We start from the raw sequence: 21,408 nt of genomic DNA on the forward strand, positions 1-21,408 counted from the left end.
ATGTCCCTCTCCCCCTGTTCCCTTTCCATAGACCCATCAGGTCTGGACCCTGTTACAATTCCCCATGTTCAATTTCCCTTGTCGCTAGAGTTGCCCATGCTTTTTTCCCCATGTTCAATCCCTTGAGGCTAGAGTGGCCCAAGACTTTTCTCCATGTTAAACTTCCCTTGAGGCTATAGTGGCCCAGGGTTTTTCTCCATGTTAAATTTCCCTTGAGGCTATAGTGGCCCAGGGTTTTTCTCCGTGTTAAATTTCCATTGAGGCTATAGTGGCCCAGGGGGGTCTTGTAATGCTAATTTCCATTGAGGCTATAGTGGCCCCCTTTACTACTTGCAAATATGCTTACGACTTTTGAGAATAGTTTGAAAACATCAAATGTTGGCAGCCAACTCAAGAAGGTTCCTGCCACAATATTTTTCTCGTATCAGTCGATCTGTATTTTGATATTTGATCAACATAACCTCAACATAACTTCATTTATTTTTATCTGTTTTTGTGTGGGGTGGGGAGGGGGTTAATGGAGAGGTATAAATACATGAATTTCTGTTCTACTTACCCTAATAAATTTAAATTCGCTTGGAGCTCTTCTTAAGTTGAACACTTCATAAACTGACATGTCAGATTGTATAGACATATCGCCATTGCTTTGGAAAGAAACATTTCGTCCCTTTAGTGATCTTATTTCGAAGTCAAGGTCACCGTCAAAAACAAGTTCCAGAGACTTTATTTTGTTTAGCATCATGCCATGCTTGAAAGATGTAGAAAAATTTGTACACTTCCCTAAACCACAAATGTCCTTGTATACCTCCTTTAGAGTTTTAGAGAGGACTAATGCTGCTATTATGGAATACTGAACATAAAGTGGTTGCGTTGGAAAGGCCTTTTTGACATCATCATCACTCATATTTGGACATGGTGATGTGCTGGATGGTTTACACCTATTGACCAGTTGAAAAACGTCTAAAAGCCAAGGGTTGGAATGAGACTCTTCCAACAACATTGTAACATTCTTGAATAGCTTCTCCCAGTATGTTTGAAATTCAGTCACAACTGCTTTTGGACTAACAACAGCAAATGACCCTTTTGACTTTTTAAGGACACTTCCACCATATTGAAAAACACCTTCATCCGCACCAGTTCCATCGGAAAATATAAAGCTGGGTCCCTCTTGGAATCTCTCCGCCGCCAAGAGAAAGGCCTTAGCAGTATTTTCGGTTCCAGTGAAGAATATAATACCGCCGACTGGTGATGATTTCTTTAAAGCGATATCATCTAAGATGCTATTTATTTCAGTTGTAGACACAGTTTCAGCTGTGTCTACCGTAATGGAACGGAAGACAGTGACACATATACCATTTTGTTCAGCTAATTCTTTTAAAGAATGAGAAGCTTCTATTCCGTAAGTGTCGTTATCATAGACAATCCCAACACGGTTCCATTCCAGCAATTTCAAAAGAGACAGGATGACCTGCAGTGAGTAAACGACACAATTAAGTAATTAAATATTATCTAAAACAAATGAGAAACTTACTTATTTGATTCTGATCTTTATTGTCTTAAGTCTTTTATTTAGCTTTGCTATACAAACTATAGTATTATCTGGATTCAAACATATCCCCATTTCCTTTTTTGGATGCCTATTTTCTATAACCGCCTAGCCCCATCCCATTCAGAGAAGATATAACGAAATAAGTATTGAATGCAAATTGTTTTTGAGTCGCACGCCAGCATTTGAGTTTAATTTATTTCGGTTTTTCAGTAGGTTACTGACTGATTAGTGTCACAGCAGGTGTTTTATGCTCGCTAGCGTGTACGCGCTATGGGGCAATACATTATAATTTTAACTGTAGCGTGAACGATTCTGCTATGACAAATCTGTAACTGTTATTATTGGTTTCGAAATTTTACTTATACTACTTTTGAAAAATTAAATAACTACACCAACAGCGACACCGTCAAAAGGCTGCCACTTACGATATAGTAAGTTCCCTTTTTGTGTATACAGTGTCAATGTTGTCTCCGTTTGCATTCAATAAAAGTATACTCATCGAAAACACTCTGGACACTATTCACTCCCATGAATGATTCTGCGTTCTATTGTAAATGGGCCTTACCTTTTGGTAGCTTAAACGGTTACACTAAGCAAATCTACTAGTCAAACTTTACTTGATTTTCACTGTCTGCAGAATCAATCATATCGTTTAGGTCACTAACACCTCACTTTCGTATCTATGCGCGGATACGTCGGTGGTTTTCCCTTTTCACCAGCGCCATGTTGAACTCAGCCATGCTTGTTACTTTATCCTGAATAACCATGAAACTACTTTATGCTGCCGCGAGAAATTCTGAATTGGGAATTAATCGTATCGAAATTATTTTACTAGCACCACACTGGGACACCGGTTGCTATTGATATAGCTCCGACAATTCCGAATGGTGTCCGTATGATGGATGACGTGGCCACAATTCCAGCAACAAAAAATCCAAAGCTTGTGGTCGCGGCGAGACCACACATGGTATCATCGACCACGCACACACTTTCATCATGTTTACAGTTGTCTCGGATTACATAGGCACGCGTCCATAGCTTTGTGTTCATAGATCACGCCTCGGGAAAATATGCTCGCGGGGTTGTCTTGGTGTTCAAGCACCACATCGTTGTACACAAGAAGATTATGATCTAACGTAGTCAATGGTAGGAAATTCATCAAGCACGGAAAAGAAATCAGTGGATAGTGTTGAGTATTGACGACTGAAGCGCTACCGTTAACTCCCCATGCACATCATAACATGATTGATCGTCGGCTGTGGAAGATGTCACACTGAAACTCGTACCGCAAATCCAACTCGGGCTCAAACATGTAATTGTAGAGCTGTGACGACTGCAAAATGTGGTGTGTGAGGCAAAGAAGTTTACGTTTGTCAGACCTTTCAGTTTTAAGAAACAGTCGGTGGTGATGTCGCTGTTATGTTTTCGACGCAACTCGGAAGACCAGGAAATGCCCATTTGGAAAGCATATTCCTGGACTTGGTAGCATCATTATCTCGTTTCGACGCTGTATGTTATCGACATGATCTAGCGTACCAAGCATCAAGTTATCTCTGTGTGAGTCAATAGTACTGATATTGATTTTATCCATGACTTGAATGCTATATGTTCTATACTTGAAGAAAGAATCGTCACATTAATCAACAAATTAGGTGCGAAGGCCACGAATTTCATTGGTAGACAAAAAGTCCACTTATTGGAGGTTACGTAGGTAGGTATAAGAATGGACTCAGTATACTAAATTCCTCGTGATTATTGGACAAGTAAATCAGCCGTCGAAAAGTTAGTGAATGTAGCACAGATCTCCCATAGGAGCTCGGTTGGATAGCGAAACCAGCGTTTTGACAAATGTACCTACCCACACAAGAAATTATTTCCATTGGATGATTTGAGGTGAGGACAGTCGTTGATTCAACAGGCGTCGTAGACGTAGTTATGCACAATCACCACTAAGAAGGCCACGGCTGTTACAGATCAAAGCAAGTAAATAATTTCTGGACGTTGTTGCTGAATTGGTGACAAAACATAAATTGCGTGCTTCTTGTTGGACATGTACATATTCAATCAGACTATTGTGGCACGATTTAACCGTAAACTTACGAAAAGGTTATCTGGACATCATGTATCCTCTAGAATTGCTCATGAGGCCGCGGCTTGATCTCTTGAAAGGGGAATACGACCTTCACCAGTTATTGCAGCCTTGAATATTGAAATCACACCATCTATTAAGTCATTACTGTGGATACAGGACTAGCACCAAGTTCTATTTTAGTGTGCTAACTCATTAGTCGTAAGTTGATTTACAGTCGCGTTTTGTCCATGCGAATAGGTGGTAATTCCATCTGTAAAAATCATCTATCTCTTGATGTGAAACGGAGACAAATTCAACTTGGTGCAACCATACTTAACTTTACGAAGTTTATTTGACTGGATTTTCACTGTTGTGTGTACGAATTTTCGGCATATGTATCCTTAAACTTGTCAATATCATATTTGTTGGTGTTACCAAGCAACATATGATCTATGGACAATCACTTGTACTTAATTCGTTGAGAATTGTGTCCAATGCCATATCCTCATAGACATCATCAATGCTGTTATGCAATAGAAGTGAATCAGTGTGCATGTTCAGCATCTCGGGAACTTATTAATAAAACGGTTTGATCTTTCCATAGTAAAACTCATGCATTAGAAGCTTTGACAAGTCCGACACGGTCGCACCAACATAGATAGGATTCGTCAACTTCAGCCTAGGTTCAGGCTGTTGGATGGCTAATAATCCGCCATGAAATAGCTTGCGTCTCGACAATTCCTGGTCAGTAACAGGCCTGCATAGTTCATTGTCACGGGCAAGGTTGACACGTATACTTTTCAAAGATTTCCATTGCTTTGATGAACACGGCATCGTTGATAGGCCTGAAGAAATTGTTCTAAAACTCGTTGATGGCCGTGGTGCGCAGATCTGTATTCATATGAATGTATGGCGCCATCGTCCGCTCTGATGAAACCTACGCTCCGGATGGACTCATTTACTATGCATACACAATCACAGATTTAATTGTACTATATGCTCTTAATTCTCAGGTTCGGAACAAGTTTAGTACATTTTAAATAGAGCGACCCAACTACTCAGTGATTTGGCATTGGTACAGACACCATCCACTACATGGGTACAGTGATTGCTTCTGACGCTAGTGGGTAGTATTTGTGAAGGTGAATGTTTACTTTCTGTATGCTCCAGGTGAACATCATAAAAATGCCCGATGTCGCGGTTATGATTTTACCCACATAGATGTCTTTGTATATCCAATTTTGAAATTAATATACTGAAACCCAACAACAGGCATTGTATTCATTATTGCCTTCCATAACATATAAAGATTATTGGTTTAAAGATTCATGATGTAACTGTATGATAGAGGCTGCTCATATACGTCCCATTTCGTATTGTTAGCTTTAGCGTAGCTGTAGCTTACCATTGATATACTGTCATGAATACCACATTCTAAATAAACAGATGCTGGTCAGTGTTAGTGAGCAGTTCAAACTCCATCTTGGTTTGAGACAGCAGCGCATACCAGGCAATTCCCAGTGACGAAAATTAGTTCGCGGGACAGTTCATACGCCTGGCTGTATCACGAAAGGCATCAAAGACATCCACGAGCCATAAGATATCGGTATATAAATACGGATCATGACGGATCATGATAGTCACGGAGGCCTTTGGCAACAAAACTCGATTCAGATATTGTTTGCGTGCACGTAATCGTTAGTGGAAATGAATTAAAGATACAACAACGATTGGAATGCCTCAATCGAGTGTAAATGAGTTTCAAATAGCTTGTCCCTGTCACTCATATACTCGTAGGATAGATCACTTTACGAGTAATCAAGGTAAAACTGCATCGCTAGCACAACCGTATCGAGTAGAAACTGAAGCAAGTCAGTAAACTACTGTTCTCCAAGCAGATATGTCGTGATTTGTTCTATCATGTTTGGGATGGTGATTTGATGCCATTGCGACTGCATGCATGTTTAAGTGACTAACATAAGGAACAAGGTTTTGTTTGATATATTCGCTGCTTCAGATTGCATGCGTTTCTTGCGGATCCTCTATAAGTTCAATTGATATTACAATGATCATAAACGTTATCAAGCCATTAGTGTCTGTTGAAAACCAGTTTATAGTGTTATTAGTCATGACGATATACGCTGGCAAGGAGAGCTGTTGCCGAATTCATTTCGCAGTAGCCTCGTGCGGTTAAAAAAACCCCACAGCAACCTAGTACTGGTCACGATGCAACATTGGGGACGCAGTTGCTTCATTACATCTAACTACAGTATACCAAAATCCTCATGGGACTTGATTAACTACTTGTGTTTATCTTACGGAACGTTCGATGAGGAAGCAATGCTCCTACATGAATGTTTAAACATTCAAAGTCCGAGTAAGATATATCTTACACTGCATGGCGGTAAATGTTAAAATGTTCTTTGTAAGTTCTGGTATGATTGTACACTGCGGCGTTTCGCTAATTCTATCTCAGTTAACGTCATGTTCTTTAAGCATCTATTGTTGATGAATAAATGCAGGCAACGTCGACACAGAAAGTTGTGTTGATTGGAACTTTCTATGTCAGTCAAGCAGTCAGAAAAACTCTTTATCCATACATAGTGCTACATCGTTTCTCAGCCATTCATACTGCACAGCAACAAAGGCTCAATCTGCATCATCCCTTGCGAACTTTTGTTTTACACCTGTGGGGATAGTGTTAACGCATACAAACATATATCCCTATGTCCCAAACATACAAGTCAAATTAGCTACCAGTATCAAGTTCGTCACGATAATAGAGTGTGGCCTTGGTAACGGGCAAATTTTTGTCCCCAAAACTGAATTCATTCAGATATTGATGGTAGTGTCGTAGCTTGTCTATATTGTATTGTCATTTAACACATTCATTATCGACCTAGCGGAACGAACATTTGCGTTGGTATATAAAACGATGTTCAGAAAGGTATGTTGGGGAAGTATGCAGTTAAACATTTACATATCAGTCAAATGTCCATCTTAAATCTGAATTGTGTATTTTTTCAAAGTCTCGATTCTTGCTGATTTCATCATGTATGGCCTCATTGTCTTTATGTTTTACGATTGTACTGGGGCCACTGCAAATTCACGGTTTTTAACTCATCCTTGTCTGATCACTTGCGATTAAGCGGTATAGATAAATGTACACCAAGAAAAAACCTGATTTGAGGTGTAAACGTCGATATGATTGCATTACCATGACGTTTTGTAACTGATCTCAGGCCCTTGGGCTCGTTGACCAGCATATTCAGCTGCCTCAGCTGCGATAGTGGCTGCGATGTATCGGCGGTTTTGGTTAATCTTCGACTAGTCATGTAATTAGCTCCCGTTTGGCTCGTGAAGGAATTGTTTATGTAAGCGCGTTACTGTTGCACAAAACTCTCTCAAAGTAAGACATGGTTCGATCACAAGTTCTAATAACGCATGTACAGCATCTTTTCTTGAGCCTCTTGATATCTGTATATTATGATTGTGCTAAGGTTCTTTCAGTTGCTGTACTGTTAATGTTGCTGTTACATCCGGTTATAGGTTAACCATGACAAGTATCTGTGGTTCATTTTCAAGTCCCGACAAATCAGGTACACTGGGTTTTAACATACAAGCTTCGTATTCGTATCCCGTGCTCTCGCGCAAGTTGTCACAACTGACTGATGATAAGCAAACTAGTATGTAATGTGAAATTGTTTTTTAATTTTAAATTCAGCCAAAAATAATTTTTGTTTTAAAATAAAACATTTTTTCTTTATCAGGATCAGAAAATACAATCGCTTCCGTTCTGGCTATTATTTCATTCAATTCTATATCTTTTTCAGCGCCAAAGTGAGACGCTGTTAGGTGTTTATGCAGTCATCTCGTTGGGTGCCCGTATAGTCGTATGTTCTATATTCCATTCGTCCGCTAGACGTTTCCTGCACGCGCAATAATACTCACGAACAGATCAACATGGTAGTCGAAGCTCATTACTCGATGTTACTCAGATACCACATCTAAGGCATGGCCGAGCACCGAGACCCACACATCACGACAGGAAATGTAATTTAAAGTATTTCTAATGACAGGTTCTTCTGCATAGTTCATATTATTCAGAATACACGCATACATTTATTACACCATAATGCCATTGAACTTCTTATATATTTACAAATTATATTCCCTAATAGAGACATACCCACAGTTTTAGTATAGTTACAATCAATAATACTATATCGGCCTAACTGTGGCAGATTTCGCTTTGCTTTTTGGTTTAGGCGACAAAGTGGTAAAATGTCATTTAAGCTTGAGATTTTTGTCGATCAAAAACATTCACGCGAGCGAATATTATACACTGTGTTTGTGTAGATTATACTTTAAGAAGTGTAAACGGCGACAAATATAAGACTAATGTCAGCGTTTTGACGGTATCGCCGTCGTTGCAGTAGTGTTATTTATGAAAATTAATAATTGTATTTCCCCAAATTAATAACAGTTACATCATTTTATGCAAAATCCATTTTGCTATATAAAATCATTTAACTGTGCATTAGAGTTATATTTTATGGTCACACAGCGCGTACACTCGCGTGCAATAATATCAGCTGCCATAATCTGTACTGCTTACTGTGACACTACTGTAAATGATTGTTGCGAATATTTGATAATGCGATTGTTGTTGGTCCATATACTTCGAGATTAACCTCTGTCTCACAATTATTTTTGTATTTACGCCATGTAGTAATTCTCTGTTGGTACATCACTTTCGAGCGATGGAGGTCTTTATCTTTCAAGAAATCCACAATGACTGAAGCATTACCTGAAGTATTGTTTCATTTTTAACTCAACATACGTATGCATGGATATTAGTATAACGATAATAACAATTCTCCCAGGATCGTTAAGATCGGCAGGTCGTATTCCCTGGCTATACCCGTTAAACCGTCGATTTACACAGTACTGATTCCATTATTTCAGAATTCCAGAGTCAAACACGTACCCTTGCGTACCTTCATCCACCAGAGTAATATTTGGAAAAGAAGTGCCATTTACTACACTATTTGCCCTTGTTGATAGACCTGTCGATTGCCAATGGATTTAAGATCGTCTTTCTGTCTCGTAATAAGTCTTTCAAAACAGTGATAGGATCAAATGTATTCTGAATGCCTGAGATGAGAATAACAAGATTTTGGATATGTGAAATAATAGAAATCACATCAAATCCTTCTCAGAACTTAAGATTCATTGTTAGAGAAGCTCGTCAAAAATTGTGGACAATTTTAGTTTCAATGTTAGGAATGATTTCACAGCTTTCATTTGAAACTTAAGATTTGGCCATCATAATACAAGACATACCTTTGATTAAGAGGAACCTTAAAATATAATAAAAACGTATATGTTTTCTTAGTGTGCAGTGCGACGTGTCGTTTGAAGATGGAATTAAAACACGTGACTTAACCGCATGAAAATCGATTGAAAGAAAATTGGATATAAGATATTCATTTTTGATGTTATTAATAATTAAATTCAACTGAGTTTTCTTCTAGCCTAAATCGTGTTTATTTTATATTTATTATTCCTTATAATAAATTACTCGCAATCTGTCTTTTAATTTATCTTTTCTATAAGGTAACCATCAGTGAGATTTAAACTCGTTATATTGCCAGCTACAATTAAACACCAATTTTATGTCAACAGAAGCTGGCGATACAACGATTCAAGCCTGTACAATCAATGAAAAAGACCAACATGAAGCAAGTAATAACATGCTCTCCTAACCTTAACTTGGTAACTGTCGTCTGGAATAATTCTGAAGAAATTCGGGTACTTTGTAGAATCGCTCAAGGATGCAGCCGTGGTGGAGTATCCGACTTGGAGGATTCTGTTTTCTGCGCGAGATCTTCCAATTATGGTTGAGATGACTTCCGCCTCCGAACTGAACTCTGGTCCTAGCAAGCCTTGATCGTAAGGAATGATGAGAATATGACTACTTCTACTACTACTATTATCGTAATAGCTATAATTCTTACTACTACTACTACTACTACTACTACTACTGCTAATAAATTATTATTATTATTATTATTACAGCCGCCGATGTTGGCATGACGTTGTGATCCCCACTATGTGACTTTTCTCTGATATACAGAATTGCAAATACATTTGATAACAATATATGGGAGGCATAAACAGAGCTGTGTATGAAAATTGAAGCTGCGTTCGTTTTGACGTCAACCTATTTTAATTTGCTTTATCAATGCCATCAAAACATGGGAAAGATGAAGAAGTAAAAAATCAATTAGGCTGCTTTTCCCTTGATAAACTGATTTTTTTTTTCTCAAGCTTGTTTATGCTTTACAAAGTGTTCATATTTAAGAATAGGCACTGGGGTTATAAATACAATATAAGGTTGTCTAGTGTGTACCGGTTATGTTTCAGTGAGTGGGTGAATATGTAATATTTTCATCAACGGAAAGGAATATATCTCTTACTCACTGGAAAATAGCAACTTTATTGTGGTTATGCTCCGCTGTTGGCTATTTATAGTACATTACATATTTAAGTATCAGATGCATTACGGTAGTTAGCTGTATACTGGTTCTCCTTGGTTTTTGTGTACCTGCACATCAAAACATGGTTCCATTTTGGACGGATATAAATTATTTAATCTTTTCAAAATGCCAATGTACTAGTTTCAGTGATAGCAACGAATCTTATTAAGAAACCAACCATTCTTCTAAATTTACAAGTAATTTTGTAAGACTATTATTTTTATATATGTCAATTCTGTTTCTAAGGGTAAAACCAAACCAGTAAATATATATTCCCTCCCACGGTAGTTAGGGGCTGAATTTAATCTTTTGAATCTATTTAGTGTATTTGTTATTTTGAGAAGCATATGGCTAGGGATTCCTATTCCTCCCCTTTCTTTTGCACTATTTTGCTTATAATTTTGTAGTCCATATTTAAGAGGGAGATGGGCCTCCAATTTTTTAGCTTTTCTCTTTCTCTTTTTTTTAAAAAATATTAAAATTATAATACCCTCCCTCATACTTTCAGGCATTTTATTGTTACTAAGTAAGATATTACTGTATAACCATTCAACTATGGGCGACAACTCTCCACAGAATTTCATATAGAAATCAACGGAGAGTCCATCTCCTCCTGGTGCTTTCCCTTTATTCGATGTTAGGATACTTTCCCTTATTTCGTCTTGCGACTTGATAAGTGCAAGTAGAGATGTTAAATTGGACAACTAAACTTTTCATCAAAATTCTTGATCTATCTTCCAAGATTTCTCTTGACATCATTTTGTCTTGTACGACAGTCTGGTGATCGATATTTCGCTCACCTAATTTTTATATACATATTGTGTTCGAATTTAATATTTAACTTCGAAAGGGGGGTGGGTATGGATGGGGGATTAGCATGTGAGAATTCTTACCAAATTAAATATTACAATAGGCTTCTATAAGGGTTGATCATCGAAAAGGGGATATTCTTTTTGTCTATAACGTCAAACCTTTTTGTCTATTCACTGTAAAGTTTATTTTTTTTTAAAAGGATGTTCGGCTGTAACCCATTCCTCTACAACATTATTCAAAATTCCCTCTGTGATTCTTACCCACTATAGTACGACGATTCTGGGTGTTGTTGTCTGCAATTCGACGCAGAATATCATATGTGTTCTCGACTGCCTGCTCCAGCAATCGACAGGTTGGGTAGGCGAGGAGTCCTGCCAATGAATGATAGAGAAAGACCAATACGTTATTCGTGTTGCTATTTTTTAAGTAGAAACGACATCGGTCATAATTACAAAAATAGAAACTTATTGCAGTAATTTTCAAGCATAACACTGAATAATTAACATAACGAGTTTAAATGGGTTCTTAAAAGGCACAATTTCTTCAAAGAGAAAATGGTGTTTATTTTCCGGTATGAAAATACAACATTCTCACAGAACTTGAAAGCCACAATGATCACCATAAGAGTCAAACATAATAACAATAAGGTATGTGCCACATTATAAAATAACATGTTTTGACGTATTTTGTTCAATTGATTACTTTCTGTCCAAATTTATAAATTTGAGGATGTGAAGATATTTTAAATTTGAAACACTAGTATTGCAAGTTTTGTCTTGAAAAATTTATCAGTTACGGCTTACAAATAGAAATTTAAAAAGATGTGATTAACAGGAAAAATATTAGGTAATTTACACATTTTTGTATTGCGTCATGGTGAGATCATCTTCGTACTCGCTAACTTTCTTCCACACAGGTAGAATCAACTTTTCTATACAAAGAGTTTCGATGCTAGATAACTCTTAAGAGATATTAAATCAATGAAGCGTAGATAATACAGAACGTTGGCTTTATCATCCTTTATAACTTATACAAATTAGAAAAGTCGTTACGATTATTCGCCCATTGTCCATTCCATTATTCCAGGTTAGATGCAGTTATATAGAGCAGATAACCAAACGTTTGATGATGTTTAACCAACTCATTTTTACGGTTTGAAAGATAAAGAAAACACAAAAAACCAAACACAAAAACCCAACAAAAACAACAAAATCGAGTCTTACCAACATTTATTGGAAAATATCCAGTCTGATTCAGACTTCTGAACACCCATTTTATTGCTTCTAGTGTCATTACAGAAGATGTCACGACTTCGCCACATTTACCAGCACTCGGTCTGTATATTTGAAACATTCCCGCGACGGTTAGCTCCCCTTTCAGCTCCGCAATCTCTTGGCCGTGCGTAACGCACAAAAGAACCAAAAGAAGTCGGATACACATCTTGGTAAGTTTCACTTCCATTTGTTCAAGTCTGAAATATAGAAAAGTAAAAAATAAGGGTTTCTCCAAGAGCTACATCACATATTTTGTGGTCGTAAAACTGCTGGTAGCTAGGCAGCAGTTAGCATCTTTCGACAATACACAGGATTCCTGTCATTTTTACCGATCATGCACTCTATATAAGATTACCAACAGTCGTGTCCAGCTACTATTTCCTATGAGATATATGGCAAGTAATAGTCCAGTAAAAGCTTGAGAAAATAGATTCTCATTAATAAGTGTCGCTGATTTTTTTCCTCTTCCTTTCTTCTTTGTGAAAAATTGCACCATCAGCACTATCGAAGATTAATTCATAAATGTAAATATATTTAGTATGTACTTTAGATGTGAAGACTGTGTTGTTGCAAAAGTGGGCAATGTTGATCCCTCATTATGAACAATGAGACAGTGCCACAGACTGTAGATTTAAGAGAATCAATGAACCCCATTTACATATTTTACGTTGTCTGTCGAAACAACACAAAATATATGTAAAAAAATGTGCATATATGTGATCGAAGTTGAATTTGGAACGCTGTCTAACTTGTCAACCTATCAGCGATTTTACCAAAGTTGTTGTAAAGCTTTACTATCGTAACGAGCGTTAAACTCTTCTTTATACCAGATGCTTCCATGGCGAGGATCTCACGAAGACTCGCGAGAGGTCTGGTTGAACAATGCTAGGATAAGAATCAATTACATCTCTTCACCAACAGATTTTAAATAGCCTTTGTGCGAATGAGGTCATTCACTAAGCAATCAGAAGTCGACACTTTCTATAGTTATAGACCTATGCAGTCTTTAAAGTCTGGTATAATCTATATAAACTACTGAAACTTCCAAAAAAGAGGTCCATAAAATAGCTTGTAGCGTATTTTCTTGTTCTCACCACGAACGTGTTTTTCTTTCGTCATTGGTTTGCCGTTGAGTAGCGTCATGTTGTGACAAAAGTGTAACCGGGCTTTAACATCGGTTAAGAAAATGCGGCGAAATGAATGATAGATGAGATATAAGCACTTCGCCTATTCCCAAAGAATTATAATTTGCTATTAAATAAATAAATAAATAAATAAATAAATAAATAAATAAAGCTAACAGATGCAAATCGTTTTCCTTAAGGTGCAAAATTAAGAGCTTCAATATATAATAAATTAGTGAACTTTTTTCCCCGGTCTTTTCCATCGTAATATATTAACGGTGATGAAATCTTACACAGAACAGGCTCATTTGATCAGACAGACGAACGTACATCTGATAAATTCGTTGACTAGTTAATATACTAGTATGTGTGTGTGTGATTTGGATTTTTAACGCAGCGTTAAAAAAAATTCAGTCACATCGCTACGATATCTGCAGTGTTTTATAATGATGTCTAGCCCTGGGGCATCATGCCGCAGACATGTAGCATCATGTCCCACCCAGTCACATTATCCTGACACCAGGCCAAGCAGTCTAAACAGTAACCTCTTAACTCTGAGCCATTGTAATAGCTGCTAGTAACATTATTATACGTCTATGTTATAACTCAGCTGGGGTTCGAACATGCGACCGCCTCATCCGAGGCGGACGCTCTAACCACTAGGCCACCGGAGCTGTCTATACTAGTAAGCACTAATAAGAAAAAGTTGGATCTATTATATGTACGATTTTGTGACTTATGTTTATGATTTGAATAAGCCACATAATATGTGTAAAGTAATGTAGGATCTTCACTTCTGCAGAAAACTTTACAAAATCTCGAGACTAGGACATTTAAATTTAAAGGGAAACGAATTATCCGTCGAGAATGCACTTTATTAGTTTACATCTATCGCCAATGTACATACAGTGTAGATGCAATTAACGATATAGACTGAGCAAATATCTGATACAAAACAAAGAAAAACTGCATGACAGTCATCAGTAACGATACAGCTTTACTTGAACCTAGTTTTGCTCAACGCTACTCTCGATTGACTCTGATAGATGAACAATCAGTTGTTTAGATGTAAGGATACTTATAGGACCCACACATGTTGTAGGTCTCGCTGAGTCTCGAAATCACCAAGGCAAAACAGACCATCGCTCAGTGTAAGTCTCTTAGAGTTATGCGAGCGACCAGCTGACGAGACCAAGCTATTTGCTTCCTAATATGGCCCGAATATGAACAGAATCGAGCATTTCAAATAATCCTATTTCACAAATTTCTTTTAATTTTGCTTTCTGCAGACATCAATGTTGCAGCTGTTTACTGAATATCAGTTGATCGTTTTAGACCCATTGTAGTAGTCATCTAATGCTTGTATGTATCATGTAAAACATAAATAGCATCTACTATTCCTGATGGTATTTGTGTTATTATTAGGTTTGACAGACATACTACTAGTGCCACTACTAGTACTTCAAAATTTGCTCCTTTTTATCATCCGCCCTATACTGCTATTGCTGCTGAAACTCATTTTTCTCCTACTATTATAACAACTATTGCTTCTGAAACACTTTGTCTTACTCCTAGTGCTACTACAAGTACTGCTACTGCTGCAACTCATTTTCCCGCACCTTGTGCTACTACTGCTAGTTATGATGCAGTTCAGTTCCTGATCACTCTATCACTATTCCTGCTGATACTCATTTTCGTGCTGCTTATTATATTGCTTCAATTCCTGGTGAAGCTCCTGCTCCTTCTATTACTACTGAGATTCCTGCTGAACTCTTTTGTTTTACTCCCTGTATTATAAATAGTATTGCTGCTGGAACTCATTGTATTATTGATTCTATTATGACTGATATTCACGTTGAACCTCATTTCCCTACTGATTCTACTGCTACTGCCATTGTTGTTACAACTCATTCCCTTACCTCTTTACTACAAGTGCTATTCCTGCTGAAACTCATTTTACTGCTCCTTCTACTACTATGGCTATTCCTGCTGAAATCACATTCTTGCTCCTTCTATTACTACCGTTACTCCTGCTGAAATTCATTGTATTCCTTCTACTTACTACTCATATTGCTGCTGGAACCCATTTTCTTACACATTCTACAACTGCTGTTATTCCTGCTGAAACTCATTTTCCTCTGGTCCTTTTACCACTATATCTTTACCCGCGGGATCTCATTTTGTTACTCTTTGTGCTACTTATGCTATTCCTTCCGCAACGCATTGTCCTATTCCTTCTACTACTATAGCAATTCCTTCTGCAACGCATTTTCCTATTCCTTCTACTACTATATCAATTCATTCTACAACGCATTGTCATATTCCTTCTACTTCTATTGCAATTCCTGATGATACTCATTTCCTCCTCCTTCTTCTGCTACTGATAATCCTGCTGAAACCCGTCTTCTTACTTCGTCTACTACCACTACTACTACTTTTCCCAGATGACACTTATTTTGTTACTGTTTCCTGCTAGCGATACTGCTACTGAAAATGATTTTCCTGCTTCTTCTTTTACTACTTCCTCATGAAACTCTTGTCCTGCTCGTTCTGCTACTATCGCTTATCCGTCTGAAACACATGTGTTACTCCTTCTACTGCTGCTGCTATTCATGTTGAGATTAATTTTCTTACTACTTCTCTTACTACTGCTATTGCTGCTGGAATTCATTGTTCTTACTCATTATAACATTACTGCTATTCCTACTGAAACTCAAGTTACTGCTCCTTCGACTACTATTGCTATTTGTGATGAAGCTCATTTCATGCTCCTTCTATTACTTCTGATCTTTTGGCTGAATCTCATTTTCTTACTTTTTGTTTTAAATCTGCTATCTATTGCTGTTGAAACTCATTTTCGTTCTCCTTATACTACTATTGCTATTGCAGCTTGAACTTATTTTCATATTCCTTCTTCAACCAACGGTATTCCTGCTGAAAGGTGTTGTCGTATACTTCTACTCTACTGCTATTCCTGAAAAGCTCATTTGCTTACATTTTCTACTACTACTACTACTATTACTACTACTACTACTATTCCTGCCTAAACTCATTTTCTTACCCTAGTATTGTTATTGCTGCTGAAACTCATTTTCTTATTCCTTCCATCATGATTGCTATTCCTGTTTAAACTCAAGTTCCTGCTGATTCCACTGCTACTGCTATTGCTGCTGCAACTCATTGTTTTTATTACTTCGACTTCTACTGCTATTCCTGATGAGACTCATGTCCCGCTCCTTCCAGTGCTCCACTATTACTACCATACTAGCTAAAACGCATTTCGTGGTGCTTATACTACTACTAGTGTCGATACGAAACTCATTTTCTTACTGATTCTACCACTGTTTGAACTCGTTTTCTTACTGCTTCTACCACTGTTGATATTGCTGTCTGAACTCATTTTCTTACTACTTCTACCACTGTTGCTATTACTGTTGGAACTCATTTTCTTACTGCTTCTACCACTGTTTGAATTCATTTTCTTACTGCTTCTACCACTGTTTGAATTCATTTTCTTACTGCTTCTACCACTGTTTGAACTCATTTTCTTACTGTTTCTACCACTGTTGCTATTGCTGTTGAACTCGTTTACTTACTGCTTGTACCAGTGTTGCTATTTATGTTGGAACACCTTTACTTACTGCTTCTACCACTTCTGATATGCGTGGTGGAACTCGTTATCTTCCTGCTTTTGCTTTTGCTGTAGGAACATTTTCTTATTGCTTCTACCACTGTTGCTTTTGACGTTAGAACTCATTTTCTTAGAACATATACCACTGTTGATATTGTTGTTGGAACTCGTGTCCTTACTGCTTCTACCACTGCTGCTATTCCTGTTGGAACATGTTATCTTACTGCTTCTATCACTGTTGCTATTGCTGTTGAACTCATTTACTTACTGCTTCTACTACTGTTGCTTATGCTGTTGGAACTTTTTTCTACTGCTTCTACCAATATTTCTACTGCTGTTGTAACTAGTTTTCTTACGGCTTTTGCCACTGTTGATATTGCTGTTGGAGCTCATTTTCTTACGGCTTCTACCACTGTTGCTACTGCTGTTAGAACTCATTGTCGTACTGTTTCTACCGCTGTTGCTATTGTTGATGGAACTCATTTCCTTACTGCTTCTACCACTATTTCTACTGCTGTTGGAATTAGTTTTCTTACTGCTTCTACCACTATTGCTATTGCTGTTGGAACTCGTTTTCTTACTGCTTCTACCACTGTTGTTACTGCTGTTGGAACTCATATTCTTACGGCTTCTACCACTGTTGCTATTCCTGTTGGAACTCGCTTTATTACTGCTTCTACCACTACTGCTATTGCTGTTGGAACTCGTTTTCTTACTGCTTCTACCACTGCTGCTATTCCTGTTGGAACACGTTATCTTAGTGCTTCCACCACTGTTGCTATTAATGTAGGAACTCATTGTCGTACTGTTTCTACCACTGTTGCTCTTGTTGATGGAACTCATTTCCTTACTGGTTCTACCGCTATTTCTACTGCTGTTGGAATTAGTTATTTTACGGCTTCTACCACTGTTGCTATTGCTGTTAGAACTTGTTTTTGACTGCTTCCGCCACTATTGCTATTGATGTTGGAAATCTTTTTCTTACTGCTTCTACCACTGTTGTTACTGCTGCTGGAACTCATTATCCTGATCCTTCTACTACTATTACTACTATTTTTACTACTACTACTCCGTCTACTATTGCTGCTGAAACAAATTTTCTTACTCCTCGTCCAACTATTTATATTGCTGCTGCAACTCATTATCCTACTCCTTCCATGACTACTGTTAATCCTGCTGAGCCACATTTTCCTACTCATTCTTCTATTACTGCTATTGCTGTGGAAACCAATTTTCTACTTCCTTCCACTACTACTACTATTACTCTTACTGCTATTCCTGGTTAAATTCATTTCCTCAATCCCTCTACTACCACCTCTGTTGCTGCTGTTTCTTACTCATTCTTCCATTAATATCACTTGTACTATTTCTAATGCACCTCGTTTTCTTAATCGTTCTAGTACTACTGCTATTCCTGCCGAATCTCATTTTCCAACTCATTCTATTGTTACAGGTATTGCTGCTGCAACTCATTTTCGTACTCCTTTTACTACTGCTGCTATTCCTTGGGAGACCCATTTCTTCTGTCACAACTAATGTTATTCCTTCTGAAAGCCATTTTCTATCTGCTTCTACTACTACTGCTATTATTGCTGAAACGTATTTCCTGCTTTTGTAGTACTACTGTTTTTCCTGCTGATACCTGTTTTCTTACTCCTACTAGTGCTGATATTCTTGCCGAAGCTCGTTGTCTTACTCATTATACTACCACTGCTATTCCTGCTGAAACTCTTTTACCTATTCCTATTGATATTGCTGCTTCAACTTTTATTTCGTCTGCTATTAATACAAGTCCTGATGAAACTCATTTCCAGTTCCTTCTTTAGTACTATAATTCATGCTGAAAACCAGTTTCTTTCTTCTGTTACTATTGTTATCGCGGCTGAAACTCATTTCCTACTCCGTCCACTGCTACTGTTGTTCCTGCTGAAAGTCATTTTCATATTCCTTTTTTAACTGATATTCCTGTTGAAACCAGTTGTCTTAACTTTTGGACTACTACGTTTTTCCTTGTGAATATTATTTTCTTACTGCTTCTACTACTACTGTCATTGACGCTGGAACTTATGCTCGTACTTCTTCTACTACCACTGCTATTCTTGCTGAAAGCCAGTTTCAAGCACCTTCTACTACTACTGCTATTACTGATGGAACTCATTTCCTAATACTACTACTGCTACTGCTATTCCTGTAGAAACTCATTTCCTTCTCCTTTTGCTAATAATGACATTCCTGCATAAACCCATTTCTTACTCAATCTACTACTCCTTCTGTGCGTGATAAAACTCATTTTGTTACTGCTTCTACTAGCTTCTACTACTACTGCTATCACTGCTGGAACTCATTTTCCATTAACAGTTCAAACATTGGACCAAACATTGACCATTAGGACGAACATTATCCAGTCGAAATCTGTCCCAGGCAGATATGGAAAATCGGCGTCTACCTTCATAACTATGACATATCTAAAAATGTTTAGTTTTTAATATGATACGCAATTAGTTGTGATGAAATAAATAATCAGTAACGGCCGAAGGTCGTGCAGTAACGAATGTGTGTGCTCTGTTCCGTGTTATAGGACTGGATTACAGGAGACCTTCTCGTTTTTGACTATGCTGACACGATATCCGCATACTACCATATAAAAACATCTAACCACTACCGTCGAACTAACAATTAACACTTAAAAAACAAATAAGCAAACACAAATAAAACGCCTTACCATATTCTATCTTAGAATATATTTATATATATTCCGCTTAATACAAAACGTGTATACTACATCAAATTATTATATAAACGCATACTAACTGAGGCACCTCTGACAAATAAGAAAGCTTATAATTGTCTACTTCCATTGACCCGTGACCAAAATCACCCGTAGTGTACAAGTAAAAAGCAAGGCACGTATTGAATGACTTGGTGGCAGTTGTTATAAGCGCTGAGTCTATGACTCATTGAAATGTACACCGTGTAAGGCAACGGACCAATGTCTCTTTGGTTCTAGCCCAGGACACGACGCATATGAGATATGCCTGATTGTTTCCTTCGAGTGCTCTGGTTTCCGCCACGTTGCAGAGTGGAATCCAACATTAAGGTAGCCAACATCGTCGGAAGCCACGCACATGTCCGATAACAATGGAGAGAAGATTTTATTCACGCTCTCAGTGATTGGTTAATCGTGTTCATGTATCTTGTTGTAAAATGACGATTTTTTTTTTATACACAGGCGGTATGGGGGTGATAAAGAAGAGTTGAATATTATCCGTAGTTTGCGACAATATGTGATGGACTAAATAGTGAAATCCCTACTAACCTGGCGTAATCTATGTTCAGGAGTTTTAGGTTAACACACTACTTCACCAGTTGAGGGTACTCCCATAAAGAAGAAGAGAAACACACAAAAATGATTAAGTAGACCTAAAGGAGTATTTTAGCATCCAAATGGCCCCGACAGCGACTTCGAGAAAATTTAGGACGACAACTTACACCTACCTACACGGTGAAATTTAAAGACTCGCATCTGACGTTCCACCCGAGGAATCAGCAGGTTTCATTACGGACTTATTTGACTCACTGTTAGGGTAACTCAAACGTCATTGTAAAGTCAATAATCCAGGTCGTTTGATCCTGTCTATGTATCATGACAGTTTGAGAACGCCTGTATTGCTCGGGTTTAGTACACCTGCATACTTAACTTCTTCCAAACTTATGAGGGCTTTTGAAGACGTGTAGACGATGAGAGAAACATTTGATATCCCCGATGGAAAAGTGACCATTCATAACTTGATCTTCTTGATCTGCACTTGATATTCTTGCCGATAAGGGTACCTAGCCTACGGTTTGTTTCATGTCCAAAATGTTATGTATGAAATGAATAGTGCTTCGACCAAAGCACAGGCCAGAGAGCCCATGCATATACTTGAATAAATGTTTTGTACCCATTCAATATACTTTTCTTTTTGGATCTCTATTTTGTCTGTGAGTTTTTCGTTGGAACATCTCGGTCGTCTTTTCTGCGTGTTTCCATCTTTGTTTGGATGTGTATTTGTTTGTTTCTGCATGTCTATGTTTCTCCCTATCAACCGCTGTCCCTAGACATACATTTTACCCTATAAATAGTTTTGACCCCCACTACATCAAATCCCATTGACCCCCAGGTGCCATTGCTAGGTTAAATTCCTGTTGTCGCTAGATTCGTTTTTACCTAATCTCAGTGAGAAGTCCCATTGTCGTCTTATCGTCTTCTTATACCTGTGTGTGTGTGTGTGTGTGTGTGTGTGTGAGAGAGAGAGAGAGAGAGAGATGGTCAATTTAATAATGTTGTTTTCAAATTTAAAAAAATAATACCACAACCGCAACTGACAAATATATTACTGTGAGTGTACCACCCTGCCAAGAAAT

At 37.7% G+C, this 21,408-nt stretch overlaps 1 protein-coding gene across 3 annotated transcripts in view; it reads right to left on the reverse strand.

Annotated features, from left to right (window-relative positions):
• The window catches only part of LOC149791459 (uncharacterized), a 51,845-nt gene that overhangs the window by 27,945 nt on the left and 2,492 nt on the right, over nt 1–21,408 (reverse strand). For all 3 annotated transcript variants that reach the window (XM_089969998.1, XM_089969997.1, XM_089969996.1), the window contains exons 2-5: nt 12,199–12,446; nt 11,236–11,346; nt 9,390–9,568; nt 557–1,468 (exon numbers count right to left, since the gene is read on the reverse strand). In XM_089969998.1, the coding sequence (XP_089826124.1) occupies nt 557–1,468; nt 9,390–9,568; nt 11,236–11,346; nt 12,199–12,436 (1,440 nt within the window). In that variant the 5' untranslated portion in view covers nt 12,437–12,446. The remainder of the gene's footprint in view (nt 1–556; nt 1,469–9,389; nt 9,569–11,235; nt 11,347–12,198; nt 12,447–21,408) is intronic.

Source organism: Sinohyriopsis cumingii, chromosome 9, assembly GCF_028554795.1.
Source record: "Sinohyriopsis cumingii isolate HCF-2022 chromosome 9, ASM2855479v2, whole genome shotgun sequence".
NCBI classification, from domain to species: Eukaryota; Metazoa; Mollusca; class Bivalvia; order Unionida; family Unionidae; genus Sinohyriopsis; species Sinohyriopsis cumingii.